This window comes from Zalophus californianus, chromosome 7 (assembly GCF_009762305.2).
Source record: "Zalophus californianus isolate mZalCal1 chromosome 7, mZalCal1.pri.v2, whole genome shotgun sequence".
NCBI lineage: Eukaryota > Metazoa > Chordata > Mammalia > Carnivora > Otariidae > Zalophus > Zalophus californianus.
Genome location: NC_045601.1, coordinates 39957106 through 39984717, shown reverse-complemented (window position 1 = coordinate 39984717; position 27612 = coordinate 39957106). Strand labels below are relative to the sequence as shown.

At 35.1% G+C, this 27612-nt stretch overlaps 1 protein-coding gene across 1 annotated transcript in view; it reads right to left on the bottom strand.

Moving 5' to 3' along the window:
* Positions 1 to 27612, bottom strand: part of TRDN (triadin) — a 360457-nt gene that overhangs the window by 275147 nt on the left and 57698 nt on the right. The window contains exons 3-4 of the mRNA XM_027601775.1: positions 15970 to 16134; positions 14830 to 14862 (exon numbers count right to left, since the gene is read on the bottom strand). Coding sequence (XP_027457576.1) covers positions 14830 to 14862; positions 15970 to 16134 — 198 coding nt within the window. The remainder of the gene's footprint in view (positions 1 to 14829; positions 14863 to 15969; positions 16135 to 27612) is intronic.

Here is a 27612-nt window from a genome sequence, read left to right as displayed (position 1 = left end):
CAGCATAGAGGTCAAAGTATCTCATTCCAGGTGTGAGCCCGCCCACAGTCCCTTAACGGTACAAGTTTATATTTGAATTTTGAGAATTGGAGATGGGAAAAATAACATGGAGAAAGAGTGACAATTATCTCAATGGATATGCCAGGAGGCAAAAGGAAATTCCTTTTTCTACTGAGTCATCGGTAACTTTGCCTAAGAGTGAAGCATTACTCCACTGATGTTTGCTGTGTCGGAAATGAGGTAAGGGCACAAAAAGATTTACAAAACGGGCAAGTTATTTCCACAGAATGTGGGAAACATATTCCAACTTTTTTTTACTACTCCTGATTTTCCTCTACTGCTTTTCTCCAGATGTACAGGGAAGTACGAATGAATATGAGACGTGGAAAAAAATGTCTCCCTTTTTCGATTCTTACTTTTATTCATCTCCCACTCTAAAACAAAACACATTTGAAGTCATTAGAAAATTTGATCACACTAGGCTTTCGATGTATTTACAAATTTCTTTCATTTAAGGAACGCGGAGAATTTCAACCTTGGATTTTACGCTTTATAATTCAAGGAAGATAACAAGGAAGTATACCCTCCTCAGCCAGCCTCTTTTTCTAAAGTCCAAAGCCAAACAAGCAATGAGGTTAGAGTCCAATGTCTCTGAAGACTTATGAAGTACTGGGAAACAAGAAGTGCAGATATAATAATTTATCATGTTGCTGAAAATAAGTAAAAATTAGCAATATGTAGATTTTTCGTTATTTCTACATTGCAATGATCATTAAATGATTATTGTAATAATCATCATATGAAAGATGGCATAAATCTACAGTATTCTAATATAATTAAAATACGCATTTTGTTAGGAGAACTAGGCATAGATAACTTGTTAAGAGATCTATACAAAGATATTGTTATCTCTGACATGTTTTAAAATACAGCTTAGTGTTTAAGATCATCGATGCTGGTTTGATTTCTTTACTTACTACTGTGCAACCTTCATTTCTTCATCTGCAAAATGAGGTGTTTTTTTTTAAGATTTTATTTATTTATATGACAGGGAGAGAGAGACAGCGAGAGCAGGAACACAAGCAGGGGGAGTGGGAGAGGGAGAAGCAGGCTTCCCACGGAGCAAGGAGCCCAATGCGGGGCTCGATCCCAGGACCCTGGGATCAGACGCTTAATGACTGAGCCACCCAGGTGCCCCCCAAATGAGGTTCTTAATAGTGCCTTCCACATAGATTTACAGGAGGATTAAAATAAGTTAAAAGGTAGATTTTAGTATAGCACCTGATTATCAAGTAGCATCCTGTAAGTATTGGCTATTATTATTTGTCTCACTAAATTCTAAATTTGATGAGGGCAAGAATTATGTCTATTTTGTTCCACTTTAATGTTGAGTGCACAACAGTGGTGGCCATCTATATATTAAACACTTGATAAATATATAAAAATTTTAAAAGTAAATATTTATGTAGGATTATGAGTTATAAGCTCGTACATAATATAGAAAGTGGTGGTGGATCATATCTCACCTGTTCTTTATGATCCTACTCCTGATTTAAGTACTAAAATAAGTATAGTTGAAAGTTTTGAGAAAGTAAAATGTTGCATTTCTAATCATTTTTACTTCTTATTAGAAATCCTAGGGAAAGTTGCAGAATTTTACTGTCTGTGGAAATAAAATAATGTATGTGAAAGGTATTCATAAATAGCAACACTTGTACAAAAATTAGGTTTTTTTCATAATGTTTTTCTGGAACACTGAAAAGCTATATAATAATCAAAGTAAGGATATTGAGTATTTTTAATTTTTTTAAATACCAGTACTAATTCATACTAGTACTAACACTACTTTTTAATACTAATACTAAAATAGTTTTTAATGTTTTGCCTTATTTCAAAATTGATTCATAGATGTTTATATAAAAAGTAAGTCAACTCTGAATTGAATATATACTTGTAATAAAATGCTGACAATAAAATATCATGTCTATTTCATTAGAAACAAGTGGTGGCAAGATTTAAAAGTAGGACATGTGACTTGGCATAGCTTAAAGGAAGGGGTCCAAAATTTCTATCTCTGTTCTACATGTTAGATATTACTGCAACTCCCTAACATCTCTATTGATGCTTATAGTATTTCAATGATAATCTGCATTTTTCTTTGATAGCATTTGCCCATATACTTATGGTATTTTATATACAGAAATACTGAAATTTTGGCATCTGTTACACATATTTATGCTGGACATCTGAGAAAGTAAGTATAGATTTTAGGGATCCTTTTGGTAGCCTAAAATGGAACTTATAGGTGTAAGGGAGAATTTTCTGGTTCTCACAGTGTGTTCTCCCTGTCCCACAGGAACTTATAATTATTGAATAGGCAAAAATCTTTAAAAATTCTCCAAATTAGAAGTGAAGATTCATTTCATTGGCTTGGTTCCCCTTCTTCATCTTTAGGCTGTTTAATTTCATCAATATATCATCGTCTAAGCTCTATGTCTCCCATAGTGCCAGTGGTAATCATAGATCAACAGATTTCCCCAAGACTCTGAGCTCAACTTCCAAATATAATTTAGGAAGACAGGCCATGGCACTTAAAAATGGGAGGGTCACTAGCACCAGCAATCAATGGGATCAAATCAGTGAAAATAGATTGTGCCAAATGATTCCTAAGAATGACCTTATTTTGTAGTGAAGTCTTTCTGAGTTATTTTGTATGTTGCATATATTTTGCTTATGATAAATAATTTTTATCTGCTTATAACAAAGCTTATTGTTGAATAGTTTATAATTTCATTTAAGATTTACATGGCCAATTTAAAGCATACAATTTTTCTCTATTAATATAACACATTGTTAACAAATTAAAAATATTATCAATTCAAGATTTTAAAATGACAGACTCAAGAAGTTAAAAAGATAATTTCTGTCACCAAGGCAACCATCCTGATTCTTTTAGATAACAACCAAGTTTATTAAATTATTATGAGTGTTGTGGATTTCAATGAATGCTTTTTACCATTATGTTTTCTCTATGTATCTCACAAGCAGTAGACAATATGAAATGCCTTCTTACATTTTTTCTTATTTTAATATTGAAAATTCAAATTATTCATTTGAACATAGAATCTCGATTTGTAAGATTTTCCAGTTGTGATTAGGACACAAAAGTCTAATTATGATGAATAACCAAGTAAGTCTAGTTATCTATTTAGTGGCTAATTAAGGATCATTAAGGGAAAGTATTGTATTGAATTCTCAATATTTTAGAGAAACATTTTAAATGATGTGTAGGTATTTGTACTTTCTATGATTTTTCTGATAATTTTTCTGTTATACTGATAAAGCAAATTTTGAGGATAGCACACGACTGACCATTAATGAAGAGTATAAAGAGGAATATTTTCTTTTCCTCAAAGCTACCTAGTGTTCGTGATTAAGGTGGCATACACTTTAGATATAGTGATAGACAAATAATTGAGAACAGTTTCCTTCAGGAATGTCGAATCCATAAAGATAAAAATGCTTTGGACCTTGATTTTATTAGATTTGATTGCTTGGTAAAGTTTTGTAAAATAAGCTCGACTTTTTCAAGAAAAACAGTAGTCACAACCCTGCATACTCTTGACCTGTACAAAAAATTTCAAAATAAATATGATGATACCTGTCCAACCTCATTTTTGCCACTAACTCAGTGATCTTAGGTTAATCCATTTTTCTTCTTTGAATTGTATTTTTTCCATCTATAAAATGAGATACTATTTCCCATATGTTCATAAGCCAGACAGAGGTAGAAATGATAACAAGCAATACCTTTTATAAAATAATCCCTGGTGGTCTTCATGGATTTGGATGGCGTTTTGGCTGTGTTAGAATGTGTGTTTCATATTTGATGATATACTAGACAAAATCAATGTGGCTGTACACCAGAGTCATCTGGGGAGATATTAAAATGTATTCCTGAACTACAGCCCAAACTTAATCAATTAGTCTCTCGTGGTGAGGAAACTTTTAGGGATCTCCAATTTAAATAAGCTCTCAGGTGGTTTCAGAACCACTGTCAGAACTAGGAACCACCGTCTAGACCAACATTCCTCAAATTTTAATGTGCATATGAGTCGCCTGGGGATCTTCCTAAAATGCAGATTTTGATTCATTTGGTCTGGATGAAGCCTGGTTCTGCATTTCTAAATCACTCCCAGATGATGCTGATGCTGCTGTTCCTTGGATCACACTTTGAATTGCAAGCTCTAGTCCAGACAAAACTCTTGGTAAAATTATTAATATAAGACATCACAATTTAATCATAGAATCATAAAATATTACAGCTAGAAAGAACCTGGACATCAGTAAAATCCAGCCTCTTTGTTTTATGGATGTGAGAACTGAGAGCCACTGGGGTTAAGGGACTTAACCATAGCAGGTTAATAGCAGAAAGGGAACCAATGCAAATATCTTCTCATCATATTCCTTCGAGTCTATCTCAATAATGTTTAAAATGTTGATGTGTTCAACTGATGAGCATCAATTGTCAATAGTTATTCCAATAGTCTAGGGCAAGGTGACAGTGTTGTTAATTTAGTTTGCATTTTATCATTCATGGTTTGGTATTTTTTTAATGGTAAATTTATAGAGAAGAGCAGTCACTATGTATAAACAAAATATGCAATTATCCACTTATCTTCAACTCTCTCCCTTCCTGGTGTCACAACGCATAAAATCACTCATTTCTAGAATTAATCATTTGGGTTGCAATGGTTCTCATCCTGGTTGTGAGTTAGAAACACATTGGGGAGGTTTTGAAAATACAACTGCTTAAGGCTTCACCCCTGGGGATTCTGGCTGGGTAAATCTGAAGTGGGAAGGGATCTGGGATTCCAAATCAAAAAGACATCTGTGGCTTTCCTGCTGGAATTCATTATTGTAACAGCATCCCTCCTCTAGTTTCAGGAATCAATCCTTTTCCAATCTCAATATAAAGAGTTTGGGTGATGCTAAACGCATTCTTTACTCCCAAGGGTGAGTCTATTCCCTGGGTCTTGACAAAGCGTGTGCCGCAGGTCCCTGGCCAGCTGATTGGTTCCAAGAAGGGTGTGTTACTTGATACAAATCAATGAGAGTCCACTACAGTTGTTTTTGCTGAAATAGCTGAGGAAAAGCACAGCCTCCTCTCTGAGTTGCTAAAGTAAAAAAACTTTGGGCCTGAAGCTTCTGGCCCTCATAATTGCTACTAGGAGAGGAAAGTCAGCCTGAGAATTAAGCAGATGAAGGAAAGCAGGGTCAGGAGCAAAAAGAGAGGATTTACTAATCACGCTATTAAAAAACCTGTATCCAGCCGTCCCTGAAGCCAGTTTTACTCTTGGATCTTTCAGTCACTCAAACCATTAAAGTATCCTTTCCATTAAGTCAGTTTGAAATCTATTTTGGTCTCTCGTCATTTGAATCTGATGCACAGAGTTGAGAAGCACTGGGAAGTTTTCTGTTTTGCTTTTTTTTTTTTAATTTGTTTTATTTTTCAACAAACCATTCTAAATGAAAATACATAATCTGAACTATGTAACATTTTAAGCCATCTGTACTCAACCAACACCACATTTCTTATTATTTTAAGAAAGGAAACCTACACAACTAGAGAGAAAAGAGTCTGGAATAACAGCTTCTCACTCAGACACTTCTCCATTACTTATCCAATGTGACTGAAGCAACCCTCAGATCAAATTTTGGTGCCAACGTCAGGGTAAATAAGAAGGGTCTCTGAGACAACTCAATGCCAGCCCAACCATTTTATGTATTTCTTGTCAGAGCAGGAATAATCTCAAGTGCTTTTTTTGGGCATGTTCCTTCAGGCTCTGGTTTTACCTACTATTATCTGTGGTAGTATTTACCTACTATTATTTACCTCCTATCATCCTGGTTCTAGTTCGCTTGCCTCAATAGAGGTGAGCTCTTTCTAGTAGCATAAGACACAAAAGTCACAGGGGTGCCTGGGTGGTTCAGTCGGTTAAGTGTCTGACTTCAGCTCAGGCCATGATCTCAGAGTCCTGGGATCATGTCCCACATTGGGCTCCCCGCTCAGTGGGGAGTCTGCTTCTCCCTCTGTCCCTCCTCCTGCTCATGTGCTCTGTCTCTCAAATAAATTTTTAAAAATCTTAAGAAAAAAAAAAGATACAAAAGTCACCAGGGGCACCTGGGTGGCTCAGTGGGTTAAGTGTCTGACTTTAGCTCAGGTCATGATCTTGGGGTCCTGGGATTGAGCCCCACATTGGGCTCCCTGCTCAGTGGGGAGTCTGCTTCTCCCTCTGCTCCTCGCCCTGCTCATGCTCTCTCTCTCTCTCAAATAAATAAATAAAATCTTTTTAAAAAAGATACAAAAGTTGCCTGACCCGGTAGATCCAGAGTTCACTACAGCTGTAACCCCATGGAGAAGTGAATCTCTGGATCACTGACCAGATAGATCTTCCTTCACCTCAGCCTCCTCAGACTTCTTTATTCTGAGTCCACCTCCAAGCCTGCTGCCTGTTCTCTTTGGGCTTTGTCCCCCTGCCACTGTGGGTCTGATCAATAATCGGAAAAACAGGCAGAAGATAAAGCAGTGGGTTCCTTGTGTAGCCCAAGGGTAAAATGCAGAACTGCAGTTATGGACCTGAGTTTTCATCCAGACTTACTAAGTGAAGGGGTCCAAAGATAAGTGTATCTACTTAACAAGGTTACTAGGGCCGACCTAGTCACCAATATTCTGAGCCTATGAATTTTAACAAGATTAGTCACCTTTCCATTTCCACTCCTTTTTTCACTCACCGTATTTTTCAGACACTTTATGCTCAGCCTGGTGCTAACCACTGAAGCTGCCAGCAAAGATGGATGCAAGAAATCTCTGGCACGGAAACATGTCCATCCATCTTACTCCCGATGACGTGATACAACCTTCTCAATGGCCTAATCCTAAAGTCTTGAATATTTATGATGCGCAAATTTCCTGGCTCTTCCTTATTCACCCTGACTGCAAAGAGCTATTGTGGGTTTCAATCAAGGGAGAAAAATACACAATGAAAGACCTGAGTTTAAATTTACTGGATTCTTTTCAACCCAAGGAGCTTTAGGGAAATTTAAAAACGTGACTATAAGGAGAATGTAATTTGTTTTGCTCTAAGTAGAGAAGAGCCTCTTCCTCTGCTGTTGACATGCATCAGGTAAAATCTCACAGAACATCAGCCTTCATACTTGGGTCCTGTTCAAACTTGAGGACAGTTCCTTGTTTCAAAGAGCACGTAATTAGGAAGCACGGAAATTCAACGTAATGTAGTGTGGCATCTAGTTCTTTCCTATAAGGTAAGCAATGATTTAACACATAAGGCCACTATGCTCCTGAAATTGAAAAACAGTTCTTCATTCCCAAAAAACTGAGTGTGTGGATCCAAATGACTAAAACTATTCTTTCTGAACTTTAAAACTAGATGTCTGAAAATGACATTATAAAATGTAACTTCTTGCTAGGGGACTATTACTGTCTTCTAAAATTACATATTCCAAAGGATGTAACTGTTGTAATGATTATTCTTATATGCAGAGTTACTATAGACCGAGATTTAACTAAGAATAAACTGTAAAAAGGAGTAAGTATATTCATTATGTTGCACTTGGAAATGTTAGCACAAAAAATTTAAAAAGCTATATATCCACTAAAGAATTATACTCTCTGTAAATATTTACCCAATCTGAAAAGTCAGCATCACATAAATCCCAATATAGAAATATGAAAGCAAAATCATACTAGGTTTGTGACAAACCGATATTCTATTTTTGAAAAAGAAATAGAAAAATACCAACACCTGTTATGAATGGAAATATATTTTTAACTTTGCTTTAAGAATACTGGATTTTCTATCTCTCCCTCTCCCCCTCCCTCACTCCCTCCCTCACTTTATCTCTCCTTTTCTGCATCTGTGTTGGCAAGCCTGTGATTAGCTTTGACTCGGGAGTATTTATGAGTAATTAAGAGAATTAAATTTATGTATTTTTATTGTATTTCTATTTTTGCCTAAAATAGTTTTATTCATTTGCAATATAGTTATCAGTATTCATATTTTAATCCTCTTTAAGTTCAGCTGTATATGATCACCTCATCATTATCAAATATGCAATGCCCAAATTATTTTATCTCATTTACTATCTCAATTGCTCATCTATTCATTAAACTCTTCAATAAGGTCTTTTCAGTATATTATACTAAATAAGATGATTTTGACTCATTTGCAATTGTTTTGGCTATAGAATACAATGTTACATTGATCCTGCTATTAGTAAGGAATAATTAACTTTATTAGGTATATCACATAAAAGCTCCATTACAGTTATTTATTATCTTACTTTTTTAAAGATTTTATTTATTTACTTGAGAGAGAGTGAGAGAGAGAGAGAGAAAGCAGGAGTGGGGGGAGGGGCAGAGGGAGAAAAAGAAGCATACTCCCCACTGAGCTGGGAGCCTGATGTGGGGTTTGATCCCAGGACCCTGGGATCATGACCTGAGCTGAAGGCAGACGTTTAACCAGCTGAGCCACCCAGGTGCCCCTATTTATTATCTTATTTAACAAACTTTTGTCATCAACTTTTGGGATGCTGTACACAAAGACTTAAATGTTCTCCTCTGCCTAGCATGTTGCTTGACACGTAGAAAACACTTGAAAAACAAATTGACTAAAGGGATAAAACATGTCAGTGTTCTGAAATAGCGATTATTTAAGGACATGTGCTGTTGACTACAGTCGAACCTTGGGCCTTCATGGTCTGTTCTCACTCAGAATCCTCAGGTCATCTAGAACACGAAATGTTCATTCTCATTACGGAGACTTTAATTTTTTTTTTTCCTTTGACATTACCTTAGAAAACTTTGGGAAACTGCATCTCCTTCTATATTTTGAAGATAACTTCTAAATGTTTTTACCGTAAGTTAAAAAGTTACAATCAATAGATTATTATAAGTTTTGAATTTTGAAAATAAAATTGCTTCATCTAGCTAAAAAATCAGGTTGATGGACTCTAAATACCATAATATTTTGAGATTCTTCATTACGGATTTAAAATAACAAACAAGCTTTTTTAACATCTGGAAATTGTATAATTTTCCTTTTTTCTTTTTGAATTCACATTTTCATTCCATTTCTCTCACAAAATTTTATTCAAGAACAATATATTTTTATAATTGGAAATTTTTTTCTTGATTATACTATCACACTTCTCTAGAAAAAAAGTTTATATTTTGAAATTTAGAATATCTTTTATATCCCCTGATTATAAGAATCTAAAGGTTAGGATCTTACAAATTTTCATAAAGTATTAAATCTGAAAAGCAAAATTTTATTAGAAAGGCATCTATCTCTTTGTGAGATACATACAACTTTAATTAGTTCTTGTATTTGTGGATATGATTTACAGATGGAATTAGATAAGATTCAATGACAAATCTGGGCGCCTGGGTGACTCAGTTGTTAAGCGTCTGCCTTCAGCTCGGTTCATGATCCCCGGGTCCTGGGATCGAGCCCCACATCGGGGTCCCTGCTTGGCGGGAGGCCTGCTTCTCCCTCTCCCACTCCCCCTGCTTGTGATCCTGCTCTCGTTATCTCTCTCTCTGTCAAATAAATAAAATCTTTAAAAAAAAAAGATTCAATGAAAAATCTAACCCTTTTATTTACTTTTAAAGATACAAATGTTGAGAAGCCTTATGAACATGTATGCACACATGCATACATATGCCTTATGCATGTACATGTATATAGAGCTACACATACATGCACACAAACACAGAGATGACAATTTTATTATGGTAAGGTTATTTTTTTAAATCTTCTTCCAAGTAATGGTAAAATAACATAGGGAATCAACAAGGAATTTATTTTCAGTGATCTCTCAGCTGAGTAACTAATGCCTTCTTCAGTTATATTGGAAACAAAAATTTGAAAAATACATGACTTACAAAAGGTTTGTTACTCTATTCTGAGAGTCATTTATTTTCTGAATTTCTTGGAAGTAAAATGATTTTATCAGACTCACCAAATGACTGCTAGATATTTCTACTACTCTTACTCAGGAGTACCCTGTGTAGCCAATCAATATATTCAAAAAGGGTGAGGAAAAATCAAAATATTATAAATGGTAATGATTTTGGATAAAATGATATTGTCTTATGTACCTTTAAATGTACGTCTTACTTTAGGTATATTTCATCTAGACCTTGGATGCTGCTCACTTTATTTATAAAAAATGTTTGCCATGTTAGCTAATGGGACCAGCCTTTGTTTTCAAACCTCTTACTCAAATCAAATTTACCTCTCTCAAAAAATGTAATTTTGTTTTGCAGTTCAAAAAATTTTAGTTTGCATCTTGAGGAAATTATCAAGAAAGAATAAATTTTGCAACACACCTGGAAGATATGTTATTAAAAGTAGATGAAAAGACTAAAATGACATAGATTTAATATAATAAATTTATTTTGAAAATAAGTTATAAAACAAGAAAAACCAATATTCTATTGTAAATTATTTTATTTGTACTAATGTCATGTAATATAGAGGTAAGATTTTAAACTCTTTGTGAAACCAAGATATGATAAAGAGTTTGACATTTCAGCAATACATGTGTGAAGGGGATATCAAATTCTAATGTTTTACTTTTGGGACTAAATAAATAAGTTTCAAATATAAAAGAAATAACTTTAATAATTTTCTTAGCTACCATCAAGTTGTATAATTATTAAGGAAAAGAGAATATGTATTAAATATATATATTTACATATACATATATAACCAATACAGCATATAATTTTATATTTTTTATTAATAGGAGGTAAAAATACATATAAATAACATATAATGAATAAATGATACATAATGTAATATGCATATATACATACTTTCATATATGTATACAGAGAGAGTAAATTGGGTCTGCAAATAGCATCTGACTTAATTTTTTGTCAATAGGAGATACAAAATATTAAACATCTTACATTAGATAAATAAGATGAGGTTTGACTACAATTAAATGTTTTATAATATAATTATATAACGTATGTTTTAAAGTCCTTTTTGAACAATACAGAATTAATCTGAAAGGTATCACAGAAATGTGGCCTCTCTGGGTTTAGTCAATGCATCTTTAAAAGTTTGGTTGTGTCAGAACATATCCCAGTTATATTTAAAAGAATCAGTGTCACCAACCTACACCGCTGTGGTTGTTTCAAAGTGCTCTTTCAAGCCAATGGCACTTCCTAAGAGCAAGTATTGATAATAAATGAAAAGAATTACTTACATTTAAATTTTTAAAAGGCATTTTTAGCTTTCAGTATTTCTTAACTATGTTCTTTTGCTTTGCTCTCATGGGAATCTTCCTCAAGAGCAGTGCAATCTTTCACATTACTCAGCTAAATAAAAGGCAAAGTCATGAAATGAAACTTATCATTGCTCCAGTCTCCTCCACTCTACCATATCTTTGGAGTCAGACCATCCCATCACGAAAAAGAGCACTTGTGTATCAGCACCATGATTCTCCTTTGGCAGATGTATGCAGGACAGAAAGGCCTATTGGTCTTTTGGGTGAGCATTCCAGCAATTTTAGGATGGGTGAAGGCTATTTCTTTATATTGTTAAGTGGAAGTACTGTTATGACCTTAGATGTGTTTTCAGGCAAATCTATGTTAGGAAAGCATACAAATATAATTTCAGTCCTTTATAGCTATCTGCACTTGTGTACCCCTTGGAAAGTGGGAGGTTGACATCCAAGATGTACACCTTCCAATGAAGAAACTATACAACAGGAGATTCCAGAAAACCAAAGCACACCTACCATATACAACACATAATTGTTTCAGGAACTATGATTTACAATGGTACTTGTTTTTCATAATTGTAAGTTTGAAATAATTATATAAAAAACATACAATGTTTTATAATGATTCAGTGCCTTGGACTCTCACTGTGTAGTGTTTGGTAATAGAATTTACTATTTTTAAAATTTTGACAAGCTGAAAAATAAAGATGCATAAAGACACTAGGTACTACATCTCATACGCTAATGCTGTATTTATATATAACAACATAAGCCACAGAATTGCAGACTCAAAGATTTCATCCATGTTAATAATCTATTTAATAATCAATCCTGCAACCCTGAGATTAGTTGACTAGACCATTATTCCACATCAACTTAGAACTGCAATCTCCACCCACAAATAACAGGGTGGTTGAGTTTTTATTTTGATGAAAATAGCAACTGGACAAATGAAACTAAGATTTTAAGTCATTTAAATAAAATACTTCATAAAGACACAGGACAGTTGAATAAACAATACCACAGTGTGATAATTTAGGTAATACAAAATGGCTAAATATTATTGAATATATCCTAATGGAGAGAGAGTATTCATGAGGAGATCAATAAAGAGTCATTTAAATGGATGAAAATGAAATGTTTTAGAAGACTGTTATTCTAGATTGCCAAAAAATGTATACTTCTTAAACCACAATTTTTAAATATGAAAATGTATTAAAAAGCCATCATAAAATAGGGATAAGCTCATAGCATCTTTTCTTTAATAATAATATTTAAAATATACCTTTTAAAACAGAATATAATTAGAAATGTTCTGCAAAATATTACACACTGCTTTAAAATTCTCATTGCCGGGCGCCTGGGTGGCTCAGTTGGTTAAGCGACTGCCTTCGGCTCAGGTCATGATCCTGGAGTCCCGGGATCGAGTCCCGCATCGGGCTCCCTGCTCAGCAGGGAGTCTGCTTCTCCCTCTGACCCTCTTCCCTCTCGTGCTCTCTATCTCTCATTCTCTCTCTCTCTCAAATAAATAAATAAAATCTTTAAAAAAAATAAAAAATAAAATTCTCATTGCCTCTATGACACTACAACGGAAAAGCTTATGAATAAAAAAATAATAATTATAATGAAATATATTTCCTTCAATCCACTTCAACCAATGTTCATTATTACCTAGCTTCTATACCCAAGGTAGGATATATAAGATGTTTCCTTAGATGTCCATTTTCTCATGCAACTTTGTGAATAATATTAAGAAAATATATTCAGATGATTTTAAGTCAATTCTTCTTTTACTAATCCTTCAAGACATTAGTGTACATGGTTTTAAACACATAGATCACTTGGACTGTTTTAACTAATGAACATTACTGACATCTTTTTCAAAAGTATCCCTAACAACTATTTAATAGTTTTTCTGTTGATTTTATAAAACAAGGCAATAATTTAAAGAATAATAATTAAGCAGCTTTGTGTGGATTTGCAATTTGTTGTAATCATTACATGAAACAATTTTGAAATAATCCCACAGAGAAATTCAAATCGAAAGGAAAGAACAGATTCGTTATTAAATTCTAGATATTTATTTATTGAGAATATGATCTTATGATATTTCTGTAGAATTCAATTTATAAGTAAGAAAATATTATTTGTTTTTCTCTCTTCCATTTCTAATTAGAACAGATACATAAACTGTTGTTTCCCGATAATGACTAGTAATTAATTAGCTTAAACTTTCACTATGTTCTAGGCCCTATCCATTGGAGGTCAGCTATAAAAAAAACTGTTTCTAACCTCAAGAATTTTATAAATGAATTCTGGAATTCTAGAATCTCTAAACCTGGATTTGATGGCTGAACTATGGCTTGAGTTCTCATCCTGGATTTGTGATCAAGAAACCTGTCTTCTCTCAATAACTTCATAAACACTTTTCGTTTCTGGCTTTCCCACATTTGGGTTTCACTAGTTTAGCGCTCATTTGTTGGACAAGTTACAAATTCAAATTTTCTAAATTAACATACACTAAGTGGATTTTACCCCAGATAATGAGATAATCATCATCTGCTCAGACAAGGCTGAAGCTCCAAATTTGGATCCCACTGTTTGCATCTACAGTAGGTCTAGGCAGATAGCAACAGAAGCCAGCAAATTCTCCCCTGGAGTAAACACTCCCAAAAGCCTGCTGCTGAACATGTGCAGCAATAACTAAAACATCACAACTGTATCAAGTCTGGCTATGTGTTGGCTGTTTCTCTCTGACACCAACTATACCTTAGGGATGGTATCCCTTCTCTTTATTGTCCCTTCTAGACAATTCTTACTCCTTCCTACTTGCCCTGTGAGGCTCTTGCCCCACAGCTATACCAGTTTTTCCTGGTCATATTTCTTCCATCTTTTGGATTTGTGATCATCCCAGTCAGTTAGGGAAGAGCCTAGCAAGATCTATTTCTACAAGAAATCCGTCTATTACACATCCAAGTACATCCAGGTAACTCTATTCCTTTGGGATTATACATGACACATACTGACTGGACAGGTCTTTGCCTCCAAGATTATTCTTTTCTATACTATTTCACACACCCTGTCCCCTACTTATCACCTAAAAATGAAGAATACTAATAGTGACAATAAAATAAGGAGGAAATGAATAAAAATGTTAAATCAAATCTGGCCACAGTGAGAATAAAGATCATGGGCATCATCATCTTCTGGGCCATTTCTGAGGCTACAGAATTCACTCCTCATTCCTGATTCCAAATCACATGGATCTGTGTGTAGATGGATTTGCACATCTCTTGAAGAAGGCATCAATTAAATAATAAACTGAAAAATAGTGGGATCAGTTTCATTGGAAAGAATCAAGTATTTCTCTACCTAACTATAAATCTTGATCTAATCATTAAGCAAAAACTGCACATTAAAAATAAATTAAGGCTACAACTCATGTAAAATACTTTTGAATCATGCTGAAAATCAGTATTACCACATTTTTAAAAGGTGAAAACAACCAACCTTTTTGTTTCAAGGGAGGCTCCTCTATTTCTCCTAAACCAAGACAAAAACAGTAAATTAGAAAAACTTTTAGCATAGCATAATACTGCCTCTCTCTTTTTCCATTTTCTTTTGTTCATTAAAAAAACCATCTATTAGTTTTGACATTAGTAGTCCTTATATTACTTTGCCTCCCAAATTCCAGTTTTTAAGTATAAACTTTGTGTATGTACATTTATATGAGATAGTTTCACTTTTATGAGTTCAATAAAATCGTGGCAGCAATCCAAATTATACATTACAGTTCGTATATCATGTTCATTTCAGTTCTCTATTGTTCATCTTGACCTCTCACTGGGGCCAAACAAATACAAATTCAGACAAAGTCATAGAGAGGGCTAAAATAATAAGAGCTTTCCTGGTAGTCAAGGCTGAATACATGATTACTTTTTTCTTTTCTTTTTTTTTGAATATATGATTTCTGATGACTAAGGCTGACCCTAAAAAATGTCATGTAAAAGACAGACTCATAACACTTTGTTCTTTTCACATCCACTCGATAGTAGTTTATGTATGGTTGGAGTTTATTTCCTTTTGTTTATTAATATATACGAGACAGTACATAGGTTAGTCGCATAATTGTTGTGACATTACAATATGTCCCTCCATTCTATACCTCCATTTGCTTCAATAAATTTACTTTTGATTATGATTTTAATGTAACTGCTTTCTCTTTGATCATGAATATGACTTACATGTATAAAACATATGTCTATCAATTATTGTTATTTCAGTTTTCCTAAGGATAAACTTGAGAAATAGCTACTATTTTTTCCCCAAAGAAACATATAAATTGTGAGGTCTTTTTGTGAGTTTGTAGTAGTGCATAGTAAGACCCTCTCTACTATAGTGCTACCCAAATGGTAGCATTTAATTTTGACATCTTTGCCATAATGGCAGATGAGCTGTAAGATGAAAGCCAAACAGGGACCAATTTACTGAGTTTGGTAGTCTGTTGATTATGCTGTTAGAACTCAGAAGTGTATTCATTTTGGTTTAGCCTGACCCCAGCGCTCATTTGTGTTTAAACTTAAGCAAACCACCGTAATGCGTAACTAATATTGTTCAAAGAAGTTAGGTGTGTTTCTATGCTCTTTGTACCTTTATCAATGTCCTCATCCCCATCATCATCATCTTCTTCATCACCCTCAGACGAGATGATATCAGACAACAAAGAAAAGAAGCCATAGACCCAGTCCGTGGTTTCTTCCACAGCATCATGTACAAGTTTTAGAGGATCTGAGCCAATCTTGGAAATTGAGCTCGCTAAAAGTAATTAAAAACAAGAGAAAAATTTTTACAATCATTCCCCAAAAACCTAAGAAAAGCTGTTTATCCTGATTTGTGCCTTTGACACAAAATGTCAATTTTATAAATGTAAATGTCTCTTGGCTACATTTTTTGGGGGACTCAGAAATAGAAACTATATTTTGTCACAGTATGCATGTGTATTCAATTAAAAGAAAAGTTACTGAATACTTATGGTACTGGACCCTATGAGGTTACCAAGAAAGAAATTGCCCTTGAGAAGTTTATAATATAAATAAGAGTTTAATAGAGGGCAAAATTAGGAATGGATTGAAATAATGTGCATCTATGTTATTCAAATTGCAATATACACCCTAAGTTATGGATGTTTGGGAACAGAAGATATCATCTTTGGCCCATATTATACTGGAAAGCATCATGGAGAAGATGCCTCTGTAAATTTTCAGGCAAACAAGAAGTGCCAAGTAGATGTAAGTAGCTGTGGCTCAAGTAAGACTGATAGGTCCATTTATTATAACTTGTGCATCAGGAAAAAACTGGAATTGTCAAGGTAGTATTCATATCAGGTTCCAGCTAGATGCAATTTGTTTATCCTTGTTAAGCATCCCAGTACCTGAAAATAAAAAGTATTTAAATGTCTAGTAACTTTAGTAGATAGAATTAGGGAAAACTGAAGTCTATAAATCTTCCGTTTTTTTGTATCTTAGGAGATAGAAACTTTTTGCAAAATGAAAGATTAAAAAATAAAAATCCAAGCAAATAGACATAATAGGTATGTCCAAAATGTTGTCATTCTCATTTTAATTATATGAAAATTACTCTGAGGCGGCAAGGACAGCCTCTAATATCTGATTGAAGAGGCGATCTATCTAAAAATGTGTTATAAGTTGCAACAGATTTTTCATCAATCTAAATTAAAATTTTAGATTTATGTTTTCCTTAAGTTTAAAAACTATTTTAGCTTTTCAGAGATTTTTCTTCCTTTGATATCTTAAAAACTAGAATTATATCAATATATGATATTATTTAAAGGTTAAGGACTCTAAAATTAGGCTTCTATTCTGATGGAGATGGGAAGTCACTGGAAGGTTAGAGTAAAGGAATAAAGTAATTTGACTTATGTAACTTCATTCTCTGTGTTGAGGATTGAAAGAATGCCAGGTTGAAAATAGGGAGATCTACTGATACTGAGCCAAATGAAATAAGCACGGGGAAAGATGATGGTGATTTCTATCAGGATGATAGTGTGTGTGTGACATGTGGTCATTTTCTGAATGTATTTAAGATAGAATTAATCATATAGGCTTACAGTTTGGCTCCTGGGTGTGAAAGAAACAGAGGGTTACAGGATAACTTCAGGGTTTTTGGCATGAAAAATTGGCACGATGGAAATGTCACTTGCTGAAATGGGGAGGTCTGGAGAGAAAAAGGGTTTTTTAGGGGTAAAAATATCTGAGCTTTAGACTTCTCAAACTTGAGTTGCCTATTAAACATCTATGTGGAGTTGTAGATGTTTGTACCACCCAATATGACCTACAAAAGAGAATTCTCAGCTAAAGATAAAAATTTAGGAGTTCAGCAGAAGATAGAAGTTATCCAAAATCATGGTACTGAATGATATCACCAAGGAAGTGGACCCAGGAACATACTAACATTTAGAAGACAGAGAGATCAGTCAGAGGGATGAACCAGTAATTGATTATGACAAGGAGAGATGAGAGAGATGGAGACAGAGATATACACACACACACATCCAGAGAGAGAGAGAGAGAAGTAGAAAAAAAGAGAGTGAATGTCTTAGATGTCAAGTGAGGAAATTGTCTTGAGGAGGGTACAGTGATCAACTGGCAAATGCTGCTGATAGGCCAAGTAAGATGAAGACTGAGAATAGACCTTTACATTTAATGATGACGATGTCATTGGTGACCTTCAAAGGGCTGTTTCAATGGAATGCGTTCAAGACCAAACGGGAAGAATTTAAAGGTGGTAAATACACCTTACTATAAATGACAGAGTTTGGGCAATGTTTGAGAGTACTAGAATCATAGTGGGTTTTCTGTTGTTTAACACTGTTAAAATGGGAAGAACATTCCATTTTACGCAGATGGGTAAGATCCTACGGAAAGGGGAAAAGTGTGTGCTCGCTCAGACAACACATATACTAGAAAGGGGAAAAGTGATATAAGAGAAAGGATTTCTGGGGGAATTTTAATTTTATGTTTTATTTCGGGGGATTCACAACACTTTCAAGGATGCCAAGTTACAAAATGTTGGTTTCAGGGAAACTTATCTCCATGATTCAGTGACAATGTAACTTTACTCTTTGGACCTTATTTTACTGCATTCTGGAGAGTTTCATAGGAGCAAGATATGATAGTCTGAATGATGAGATTAAACCTTAGAGAAAGGAAATGAAATGGAATTTTATAATTGCAATTGAAAAATTTTAAAGAACTGTATGTAAGGAACTGGATTGTAATGGCACCGTTAAATGTATTTTTTAGCATTAGTATTTTTTTTATCTAATGGAAGAATATGGCAAATGGGATTTTTATGATCTGAATAGATTGAAACCATTTCCCCATTTCCCTTTTTTCTAAATGTTCACTGAGGAACTTAACAATAAAAATCCAACAAAATAGATATCAGTTTAATTATCCTTATGCCTAAATGCACTATATATACACACGTATATTGCTTGGTTCTAAAATAGTCAAGCCGGGATGTGTTCATGAAGTCAGTGTTGCTGGCTTGAGATCAGCCTCTGATTTTTAGTTATGTGGACAACGACTTTAAAAACATCGATATAGAGGTACATACAGATAATAGATACAGATTATAGGTACAACTTAAATAAGACAGTAGTCCTCAAGTTGATTCTAACTCCCTCTCTCGGATATCACATCCATATCATATCAATGGGAATAATACTATACAATGCAACTAAACCTTTTATTGATGTGGGGTTTTTTTAATTATATTTTCTTACCTCTCATGTTTCCATGAGTTAAATTAAATATATTACATTGAGGATCATCATAAAAATAATAGTGGCTAACACTTAGAGAGTGTATATGCCTGCCAGATACTACTCTAAGAACTTTATTTATATTAACCCACATTTCCCTTTCAATAACCTAATGAGATAGCTATATTATTTTATCTCTCTTTTAAATATAAGAAAATTAAGGTTTTGTTATATTGCTATCAACAAACAAAAATGTGAATTCACAATTTGTTCTAGAGTCAGATATTGGATGAGAGATTCTGGGAGGGGTTTTCTTGCTGTTAAAAGGGGAAACAAGGACTTTGTTACATGGGAACATAAAGCCTGGAGGGGCTGTAGCCACCTTATAACCATAAAGACAGCAGCTGATTCACTGAAGAAGGCAAAGGTTAAAAATGAAAGAACTTGAGTCCACATGACATTGCTGAAGCCTTGAATTATCCAATCTCGTAATAATCACCCTACTTCCAGGGCTTCTGTTATGTGAGATAAGAAATGTTTCTCAGTTTTCAAGTCACTCTTAATTGTATCTTATATTTCTTACAGAAAAATATACCACCAGATGCAGGGAAACTGCTCTAGGCTCCTTATGATCAGTAATTGGATTCTTGGCACTGATAAAAGAGTGCCAAGAGAGGCAAGGAAAAGTTTAAAGTTAAATATGATTTTTACTAGTCCTCTGTCTTTGAAGCCAAACTACACAGACACTTAAGTTTCTAAATGGGAACATACGTGGGAAATTAAATCAGTCGTTTTCTCTGCTTTCCTCCTAAAGAAAGAAGTCCAGGTTTTTGCCATTATCCTTGACCATCAGTCTTACATTCTTTAAGTTATATTAGACGCTTCTTTATCTTTCAAATCCTGACAAACATCAGCAAATAACAGTTACAAGCTTGGGTTCTGAACTCTGACAGCATTCAAGTTCAGGCCTCCTACCAATACCATGCCAGGCCATACTGGAGGAAGAGACAGAAGGAAAATTCAGTAATAATAATCCTGTCTTTATTTAAATTTTGATATTTTATTCATCGCAGATTTTTGAATTAACTTTGAAATTTTAAATATTGCATTAAAATAATATACATCTTAAATACTGAGTTTTTCCGAGTCCTTCTATTTTGCACCCAACGCGAGTGCGTCACTCACCTCAGGCTAGTCCTGGTGCTCACCCCATGGGTAGCTGTATGATGTTGAGAAGATCAACTTTTTCCATGTCTGTAAACTTCATTGATGCTTATGCTTTTCCAAAGTCACTATTCTAAAGTCACCCCTTCATACCTATTATCTTTATATTCAGCTTTCTCATATTGCAATTTATAACATACCCAGTTCTGGCAAACAGTATTATATAGTGGGAAAAAATGTTTTTTTCTGCGCTTTAGTTTGCTGAACTGTAAAATGACAATAAGAGTAATAATACTTATCTCACAAGGTTGTTATGATTATTATATGAGATAATACATTTGAAGCACCCAGTATGGTGCCTGGTAATAAATGTCAGTGTGGAGAAACAAGCAAGATTGTCTTTGAATCTTGAATGAGCCAGAGGTTCTTTTCCATTTGCTAGATGGGGCAGTGGCTTTTCCTCCCCTTAGCAACAAGCTCTGTGTATGATCTCGGCTTCAACTCAGGTCTCCAAATACTGCACAACAGTCATTTCCATAGCCCCCCACATCTCTGAGTCCTAAATTCCCACTGCATGGTATCCATTCCCAAAGGAATTATCCTCCCAACTCTAAGCTGCCCTCATGCATATCTTATCAGAAGAAACAGCAACTCAGAGGTGGGGTAGATTTGATCATCTGCATTTGTCTGAGCCACTCCAAAGGATGGTGATTGAAGAGGAATCCCAGGCATCTTCTGACCCTTTTGCCCATGAGTCTCTGCCTGCACCAGATAGTATTTACTGAAATTTACTCAAACTCACTGTATATAAACTCCTTGGTATAGAGCGCCTAAAGCAGAGTAAAGGAAATAGTAAATGTTATTAATTCAACTTTCAGAGCCATTTAACTCAAACATATGGTGGTGCTCCATGAATGTAGACTGTTACAAATATTGTCTTGTGATCATTCAGTCACTACATTGTCACAGGCCACCTTGGCAGGGTCTGTGAAATCCAAACAATGCTTTTATCAGGACTCATGAAAGAACTAGTGACTGTCCCTTACCTCCCAGAAAATATTCACATTTAAATATTTGGATCTAAACTGAAGTAATGGCTTTTAAAAGTGTCACAAATTCTACCCCAATTAGAAAAAATTCAATTTGTATGTACGCTGATGTGTGTACCTTGCCACACAGGAGCATCCAAATGAAACTGACTAGGAAATAGAGATAGGCAATTATTTAGGACTTACTGTGTGCAATATCCTATCTTAATATAATCAACATATCGCTGCCACCTGTGGGCTTGCTATACAGGTGTTTCTAATTTTGATATGTGAAGATCACTGAAAATATATAGTGGTAATTTTCCAGACCTAAAAAAATTCTAACTTTAGGTGACTGGTTTCTCCATTTTTATTGCAGATAAGTACTGGAATACTTTTGTTTCTGTGGGTGAAAATTTGATCAAATTAAGAAAAATATTAGCAAATCATGCATCATTTAATATGCTCTGAGTTACATGATAATTCTTGCTTGAAGTACTGTGAAATTACTTGGTCTTTGTTCAGGGTAAACACAGTTCCCTAGAACTTAACCAGTGCCAAACAGAGCTTCAAATGTGTTTCTCATTCTCATTCCACCCCCAAGGATGGGAAGAAGTGAAACATAAGTAGGAAAAACAAGTAAAAAGATAAAAAGATATAAATGTGTTAGTATATGCAGAAAGCAATGGTTGTCTCCTCTGTGTTTATAGGTTTCTTATACTCAGAAATATAACTGAGAGAATGCAAATTCTTATTAAACATTTTGGACTTGAGGGCGCCTGGGTGGCTCAGTCGTTAAGCGTCTGCCTTCGGCTCAGGTCATGATCCCAGGGTCCTGGGATCGAGTCCCACATCAGGCTCCCTGCTCCACGGGAAGCCTACTTCTCCCTCTCCCACTCCCCCTGCTTGTGTTCCCTCTCTCTCTGTCAAATAAATAAATAAAATCTTTAAAAAAATTTAAAAAATGCTAAACATTTGGGACTTGAGGTTTGACATCATTTATAATAGTCAACAATTTCCTAAGGATGTAAGATTGATATGCTGATTTAATTTAGTTTATTTTTAACCAGAACACATTTGAAATGAAAAGCACTCACAATGAACTTAGTAGCCCTCTGAGTCTTCAGGCCCAGGAGTTTCCAGCTTTGACAATGCTAAGTACAGACACTTAAGGAGTAACAAACAAAAATATGTGCTTTTATATCCACTTAATAAGGTCAGTGTCTTTATCAAAGGGACATTTACTCAAGACACTGTACTTTAAAGCATTTTACGATCAGTCTGAAGTAACTTTCAAACAATTTCTCATGGGTTAGACCATGTAACTTGAACAAACTTGGTTGAACTCAATGATGTCAGAACTGTTATCTTTAATTTTTATCATCATAATAGAAGGGTTTTCAATTTCTTATACTCTCTTATATGCCTTTTTTCCTTCCATGAGTTTATTGTTTTCTTATTCTCTATTTCACTTCAAATTGAAAGTAAAGTCAATATGTGAAAAATATAACACATCAAAGAAAGTCAAGAATTCAGGAAATGTTTGAAGCAGCACCTTTATTCCTCCATAGTTAATCTCTAAGATGTATTTATATCTTGCCAATGGAAGTTTGTAAAAGGCACACTAACTGGAATTCCAAATCTTCCCATTATTTTCTCTTGAAAAATTCCTGGAGGATAGCTGTATTTTTGTAAGATTGCTTCAGTTCCAGAGACAACACTTGATATTTTGGTATCTAAGAAGGAACTTTTGTTGTACCAGAATAATAATAATTTGTAGCACTAACATAGGTTTTGCTCTTTTTTAGAGAGAGAGAGCAGGGCGGGGTGGGGGGGCAGAGGGAGAGAGAGTCTGAAGCAGACTCCACCCTGAGCATGGAGCCTAATGTGGGGCTCAATCCCACGACCCTGAGATCATGACCTGAGCTGAAATCAAGTGTCCAACGGTCAAGCAACTATGCCCGCCCCTAACATAGCTTTTTTAAAGATAGCTTTTCCACCAAGAAATATTTTAAGAAAGGCTCATTTCTTAATATCCTCTCTTTAAATCCACATATAGTAATCCTTTAAATATGATTTCCACTGTTAAGTGTTTGCCTTCGGCTCAGGTTGTGATCCCAGGTCCTGGGATTGAGCCCCACATAGGGCTACTTGCTCAGTGGGGAGCCTGCTTCTCCGTCTCCTCTGCCTGCCGTGCCCCCTGCTTATGCTCTCTCACTCTCTCTCTGTCAAATAAATAAATAAAATCTTAAAAAATAAAAAATGGAGAGGTAGAAGCCAATGAAAATTAAATTCAGCTGCTACAGTATAGTCTTTGCTTTGGATAACTTCCATTGCAGTATATAATAACATTTCAAGGATCTCTGCGTAGATGAAAATGTGGAATTCAAGCTATGTTGCAAAATTTCTTTGAAATTGAATATGTAGGTTAAAATAAATTTTTGTATTTATTTAATTAAAACTTTGTAATTTAGCAAGAAATATAAATATTAAGTCAGCTCATTTGAGACTGGATAATTTTAAGTTATGAAGTAACACAATATTTCTATAGAGCATCTCTCAGATGCTTCTAGAAAGAAAAGAATATGATGAAAACTCATTTTGCTCTATTTAAATGTTTTCACAAATGAATGATAACCATGCTATTGCCATATTCAATAATATATGTTATATTTTTAAAGTAGGATGTTTAAAAAGTTGTATATAATCACCTGCCCTGAATTACATAAATGATGTATCTTCAAAACCAACTTTCTCTGAGTAACTTTCCTCCAACTGGCTTTTCAACATAGAGACAATGTACTGAAGCTGAAATTCCCTTGAACTTGTTATCCTTACCCTCAGTGAACAGTCCTCAAAAATGGTGAAATGGAAAGTTGGATTCATGAAATTTCCTGGTACTTCCTTTTTTTAAAAGATTTTATTTATTTATGTGTTTGAGAGGGAGAGGAACACACAAGCAAAGGGGAGGGGCAGAGGAAAAGGGACAAGCAGACTTCCCGCTGAGCAGGGAGCTGGATGCTGGGCTCAGTCCCAGGACCCTGGGATCATGTCCTGAGCCAAAGGCAGGCACTTAACTGGCTGAGCCACCCAGGTATCCCTTCCCTTGGTACTTCCAATATTAACCACACTATGAGAGACTGTTACTTATGCAGGTGGAGTTGGGTTCTGAAGGCAGAAGAAGAGGCACTTGGGATGAAAATATGGACATAAAGTAGAGGGAGCAAGGAAATCTGGAGCCTGCGAGGGACGGGATGAGATTCATTAGAACAACCTGGAAATATATACCATCAGTCCTATGACCTCCAAAACTCCCTCTCCAAAGAGAAGAAGCTGTCACCCTTGTCTTGCTAAATATGCACCTAGGCCAGAAGTGGAAGAAGCTGAAGAAGCATCTGTCAGGAGCTGGAGTTGCTGTGGGATCAGCTGCTGTCCCATGCCAACAAGGTGAGCCAAGGGATCAGGACAACAGGCATACTCATATTTAAAGGAAGACATTTAAAATTTTAAATAGGGGAATAATAATTTAAAAAGATTTGCAATTTTCATTCTGCCCTCAGAATGAAAAAGAGGCAAGGCAAGATTATAGGCAAAAAAGAAAATACGTGGCTACTGCAACAATCTCGAGGAAACTAAGGCAGGAGTTCTAGAAATAAGGCACAGAGTATAGAACAAACCCAAGAGATGTTTTAAAGTTAAATGAGTGATTTTTGATCACTGAGTGTTAAGGGGAAAGAGGAAAGCTTACAAGGAATCCCATGTTTCTGACTTGAAAAGACTGGAAATGAACAGGATTTAGAATCTAGGAGGCAGGCCTGGAAAAAAATATAACTAGCTTAGTTAGAATCTTGAGTTTACTGCTCCAACTGAATGTCCTTATGCAATTAGAAAAATTGGAGAGAGATTGAGGTTAAGGATGGGGAAAATAAAAATGCTTATGAGATTAATTTTTCCTTCAAAATAAAAATAGTTTTACTGACTCCCATGGTGGGGAAGATTTATTTTCTTAAAACCTATCCTACATGCTTTGATTGTTTAGAACTGTGTCACTACTTTTATCCTCTAAATCTTACTATCTTGCCATTTTAGAAGATTGATCCTATTAGATTGAGAGCCATATATTAAAGATAAGTAGGCTAAATATGATGGCAGTTTGCTTATCACTTGTTTGGGTAATGCAGTCATTGCAAGTGAAGCAATGGAACAAGGTGATATCATCTGACAGGGGCAAGAAGCCAATGATGCCAAAGAAGAGAGTTACAAAAGTCATAAGAAGATAAGGTTTTAATAAAGCAGTAGCTGTCAACAGTTCTAATGTTGTAAGGTTTAACCAAGATGAAGATGTTAAGTGTGCAAGTTGTTCACACTTAAGTTCACAATTTGTTCATTTGTTCAATGTGTTCATTAAGAAGTCAAGTGTGTATTTGAGACATTTTAGCAGAGTGATAGAATAATGTCAGATCAACTCTTAACAGAGGGGTTTGGCTAAAGAGATAGAAACAAAGAGGGTTGTAGCTACATAGGGATATTGGGAAGTGAGGGAAATTTGTCTTTCCAAGTTAGAAAACCCATAAACACTCATGGAAAAGGAGGGGATAGAGGAGGAGATTTTGAAGATACAGGAAGGAGATGGCATTTACATCTAGCAACATTTAAATGTACCAACGTTGAAAAAGTACCTTCGAGGCTCTTCCCTTCTATACACACCCAGATACACACATTCTCTTAAAAGAAATGAGCCTGTTTGAAAAGCCAAATCTTCCTGGGGCGCCTGGATGGCTCAGTGGGTTGGGTGTCTTGACTCTTGGGTTTGGCTCAGGTCATGATTTCATGGGTTTTGAGAACAAGCCCCAGAGTCTGTTTGAAGATTCTCCCCCTCTGCACACCCCCATACCCCCGCTCTCTTTCTCTCTCTCTCGCAAATAAATAAATAAATCTTTTTTAAAAAAGCCAAATCTTCCTGAAGCAATAACTCATACTTTGAATTAATTAAACAAGGAGGTCATTAGACTGAAGGGGTTCTTTTTTTTTTTTTTTAAGGTTTTACTTATTTGACAGAGAGAAACAGCAAGAGAGGGAACACAAGTAGGGGGAGTGGAAGAGGGAAAAGCAGGCTTCCCACTGACCAAGGAGCCCAATGCAAGGCTCGATCCCAGGACTCCGGGATCATGACCTGAGCTGAAGGCAGATGCCCAACGACTGAGCCACCCAGCCTCCCCTAGACTGAAGTTGTTCTAATGCTTTAGCAGCCAATGTAAGCAAACCCAAACCTAAGACTGTAAATGCTTCAAGGTTAAGAAATCAAAACCTAAGGACAGCCAATCACAGTCAACCAGCCTTTACCAAATAAGGCGAACGCTTAACTATAGCCCATCAAATAATTGCCTTGCTTTGCTTCCATCTCTTTTCTATAAAAGTTTTCCAACTCCTGCAGGTAGAGCTCTCATAACCACTTTCTGTTTGGGGCTACCTGGTTCCACATGATTTTTCTTCAAACTCAATATTTTGAATAAGCCCCAGTTTATCTTTTAACATCCCAGATAAATATATTTTCCCAAACCATTGTCATTTTCTCTCTCCATCTTTTCTCTTCCTCTCTGGTCATCGTTTCTCTCTCCCCTCCCTGAGATCTCTGGATACTACCAGTATGAGATGACAATGACCAGGCTCTATCTCTTTTTTAGTGATAACCGTGTAAGAAATAAAATAAAATAAAGGGCAGACACAAAGCTTTTGAAGTACATCAGATTCTAAAAGATAAAACTCATGTGATTTACCATTTTGAAAAAATAAAATACTTGCAGATGTTGGATATTTAGATGCTTTTAAACCAAAGAAAAACTGGGATTCTGATTTAAAAGCACTTTTAAGCTAATTGTTTTATTGACTGCACAAGGAAATGACTGTCACTTTTCTAATCTACATTTGAATAGTCATAGCATAGCTCCAATCCTTGCCATTCAAAATCTGAGGCATGGGCATTTTCCTTCTGCTTTTTAACATTTTCTCAATTCAAATTTTCCCACATTCATCTTTACTATTAACAGACTTCAGTATTTTAGAAATGTACACTTGTATGGAACCCTAATGAAATTAAAGACAAGAAACTTTAGTTAAAATTACGTGGCTATTTCAATATTTAATAGTTTCATGGCAATGTTTCTAAGTCTTTCTTTGCTATTCCTCAACTGTAACTTTTTGAGGCAATGAGGAATGCCACTGAATGCAAATAGATGTACATTTCACCTCTCTTTCCCAAAATGACCCCAATCAACCAATTTTTTGCTGGCAAAATGCGGTTGCAAATGTTTAATC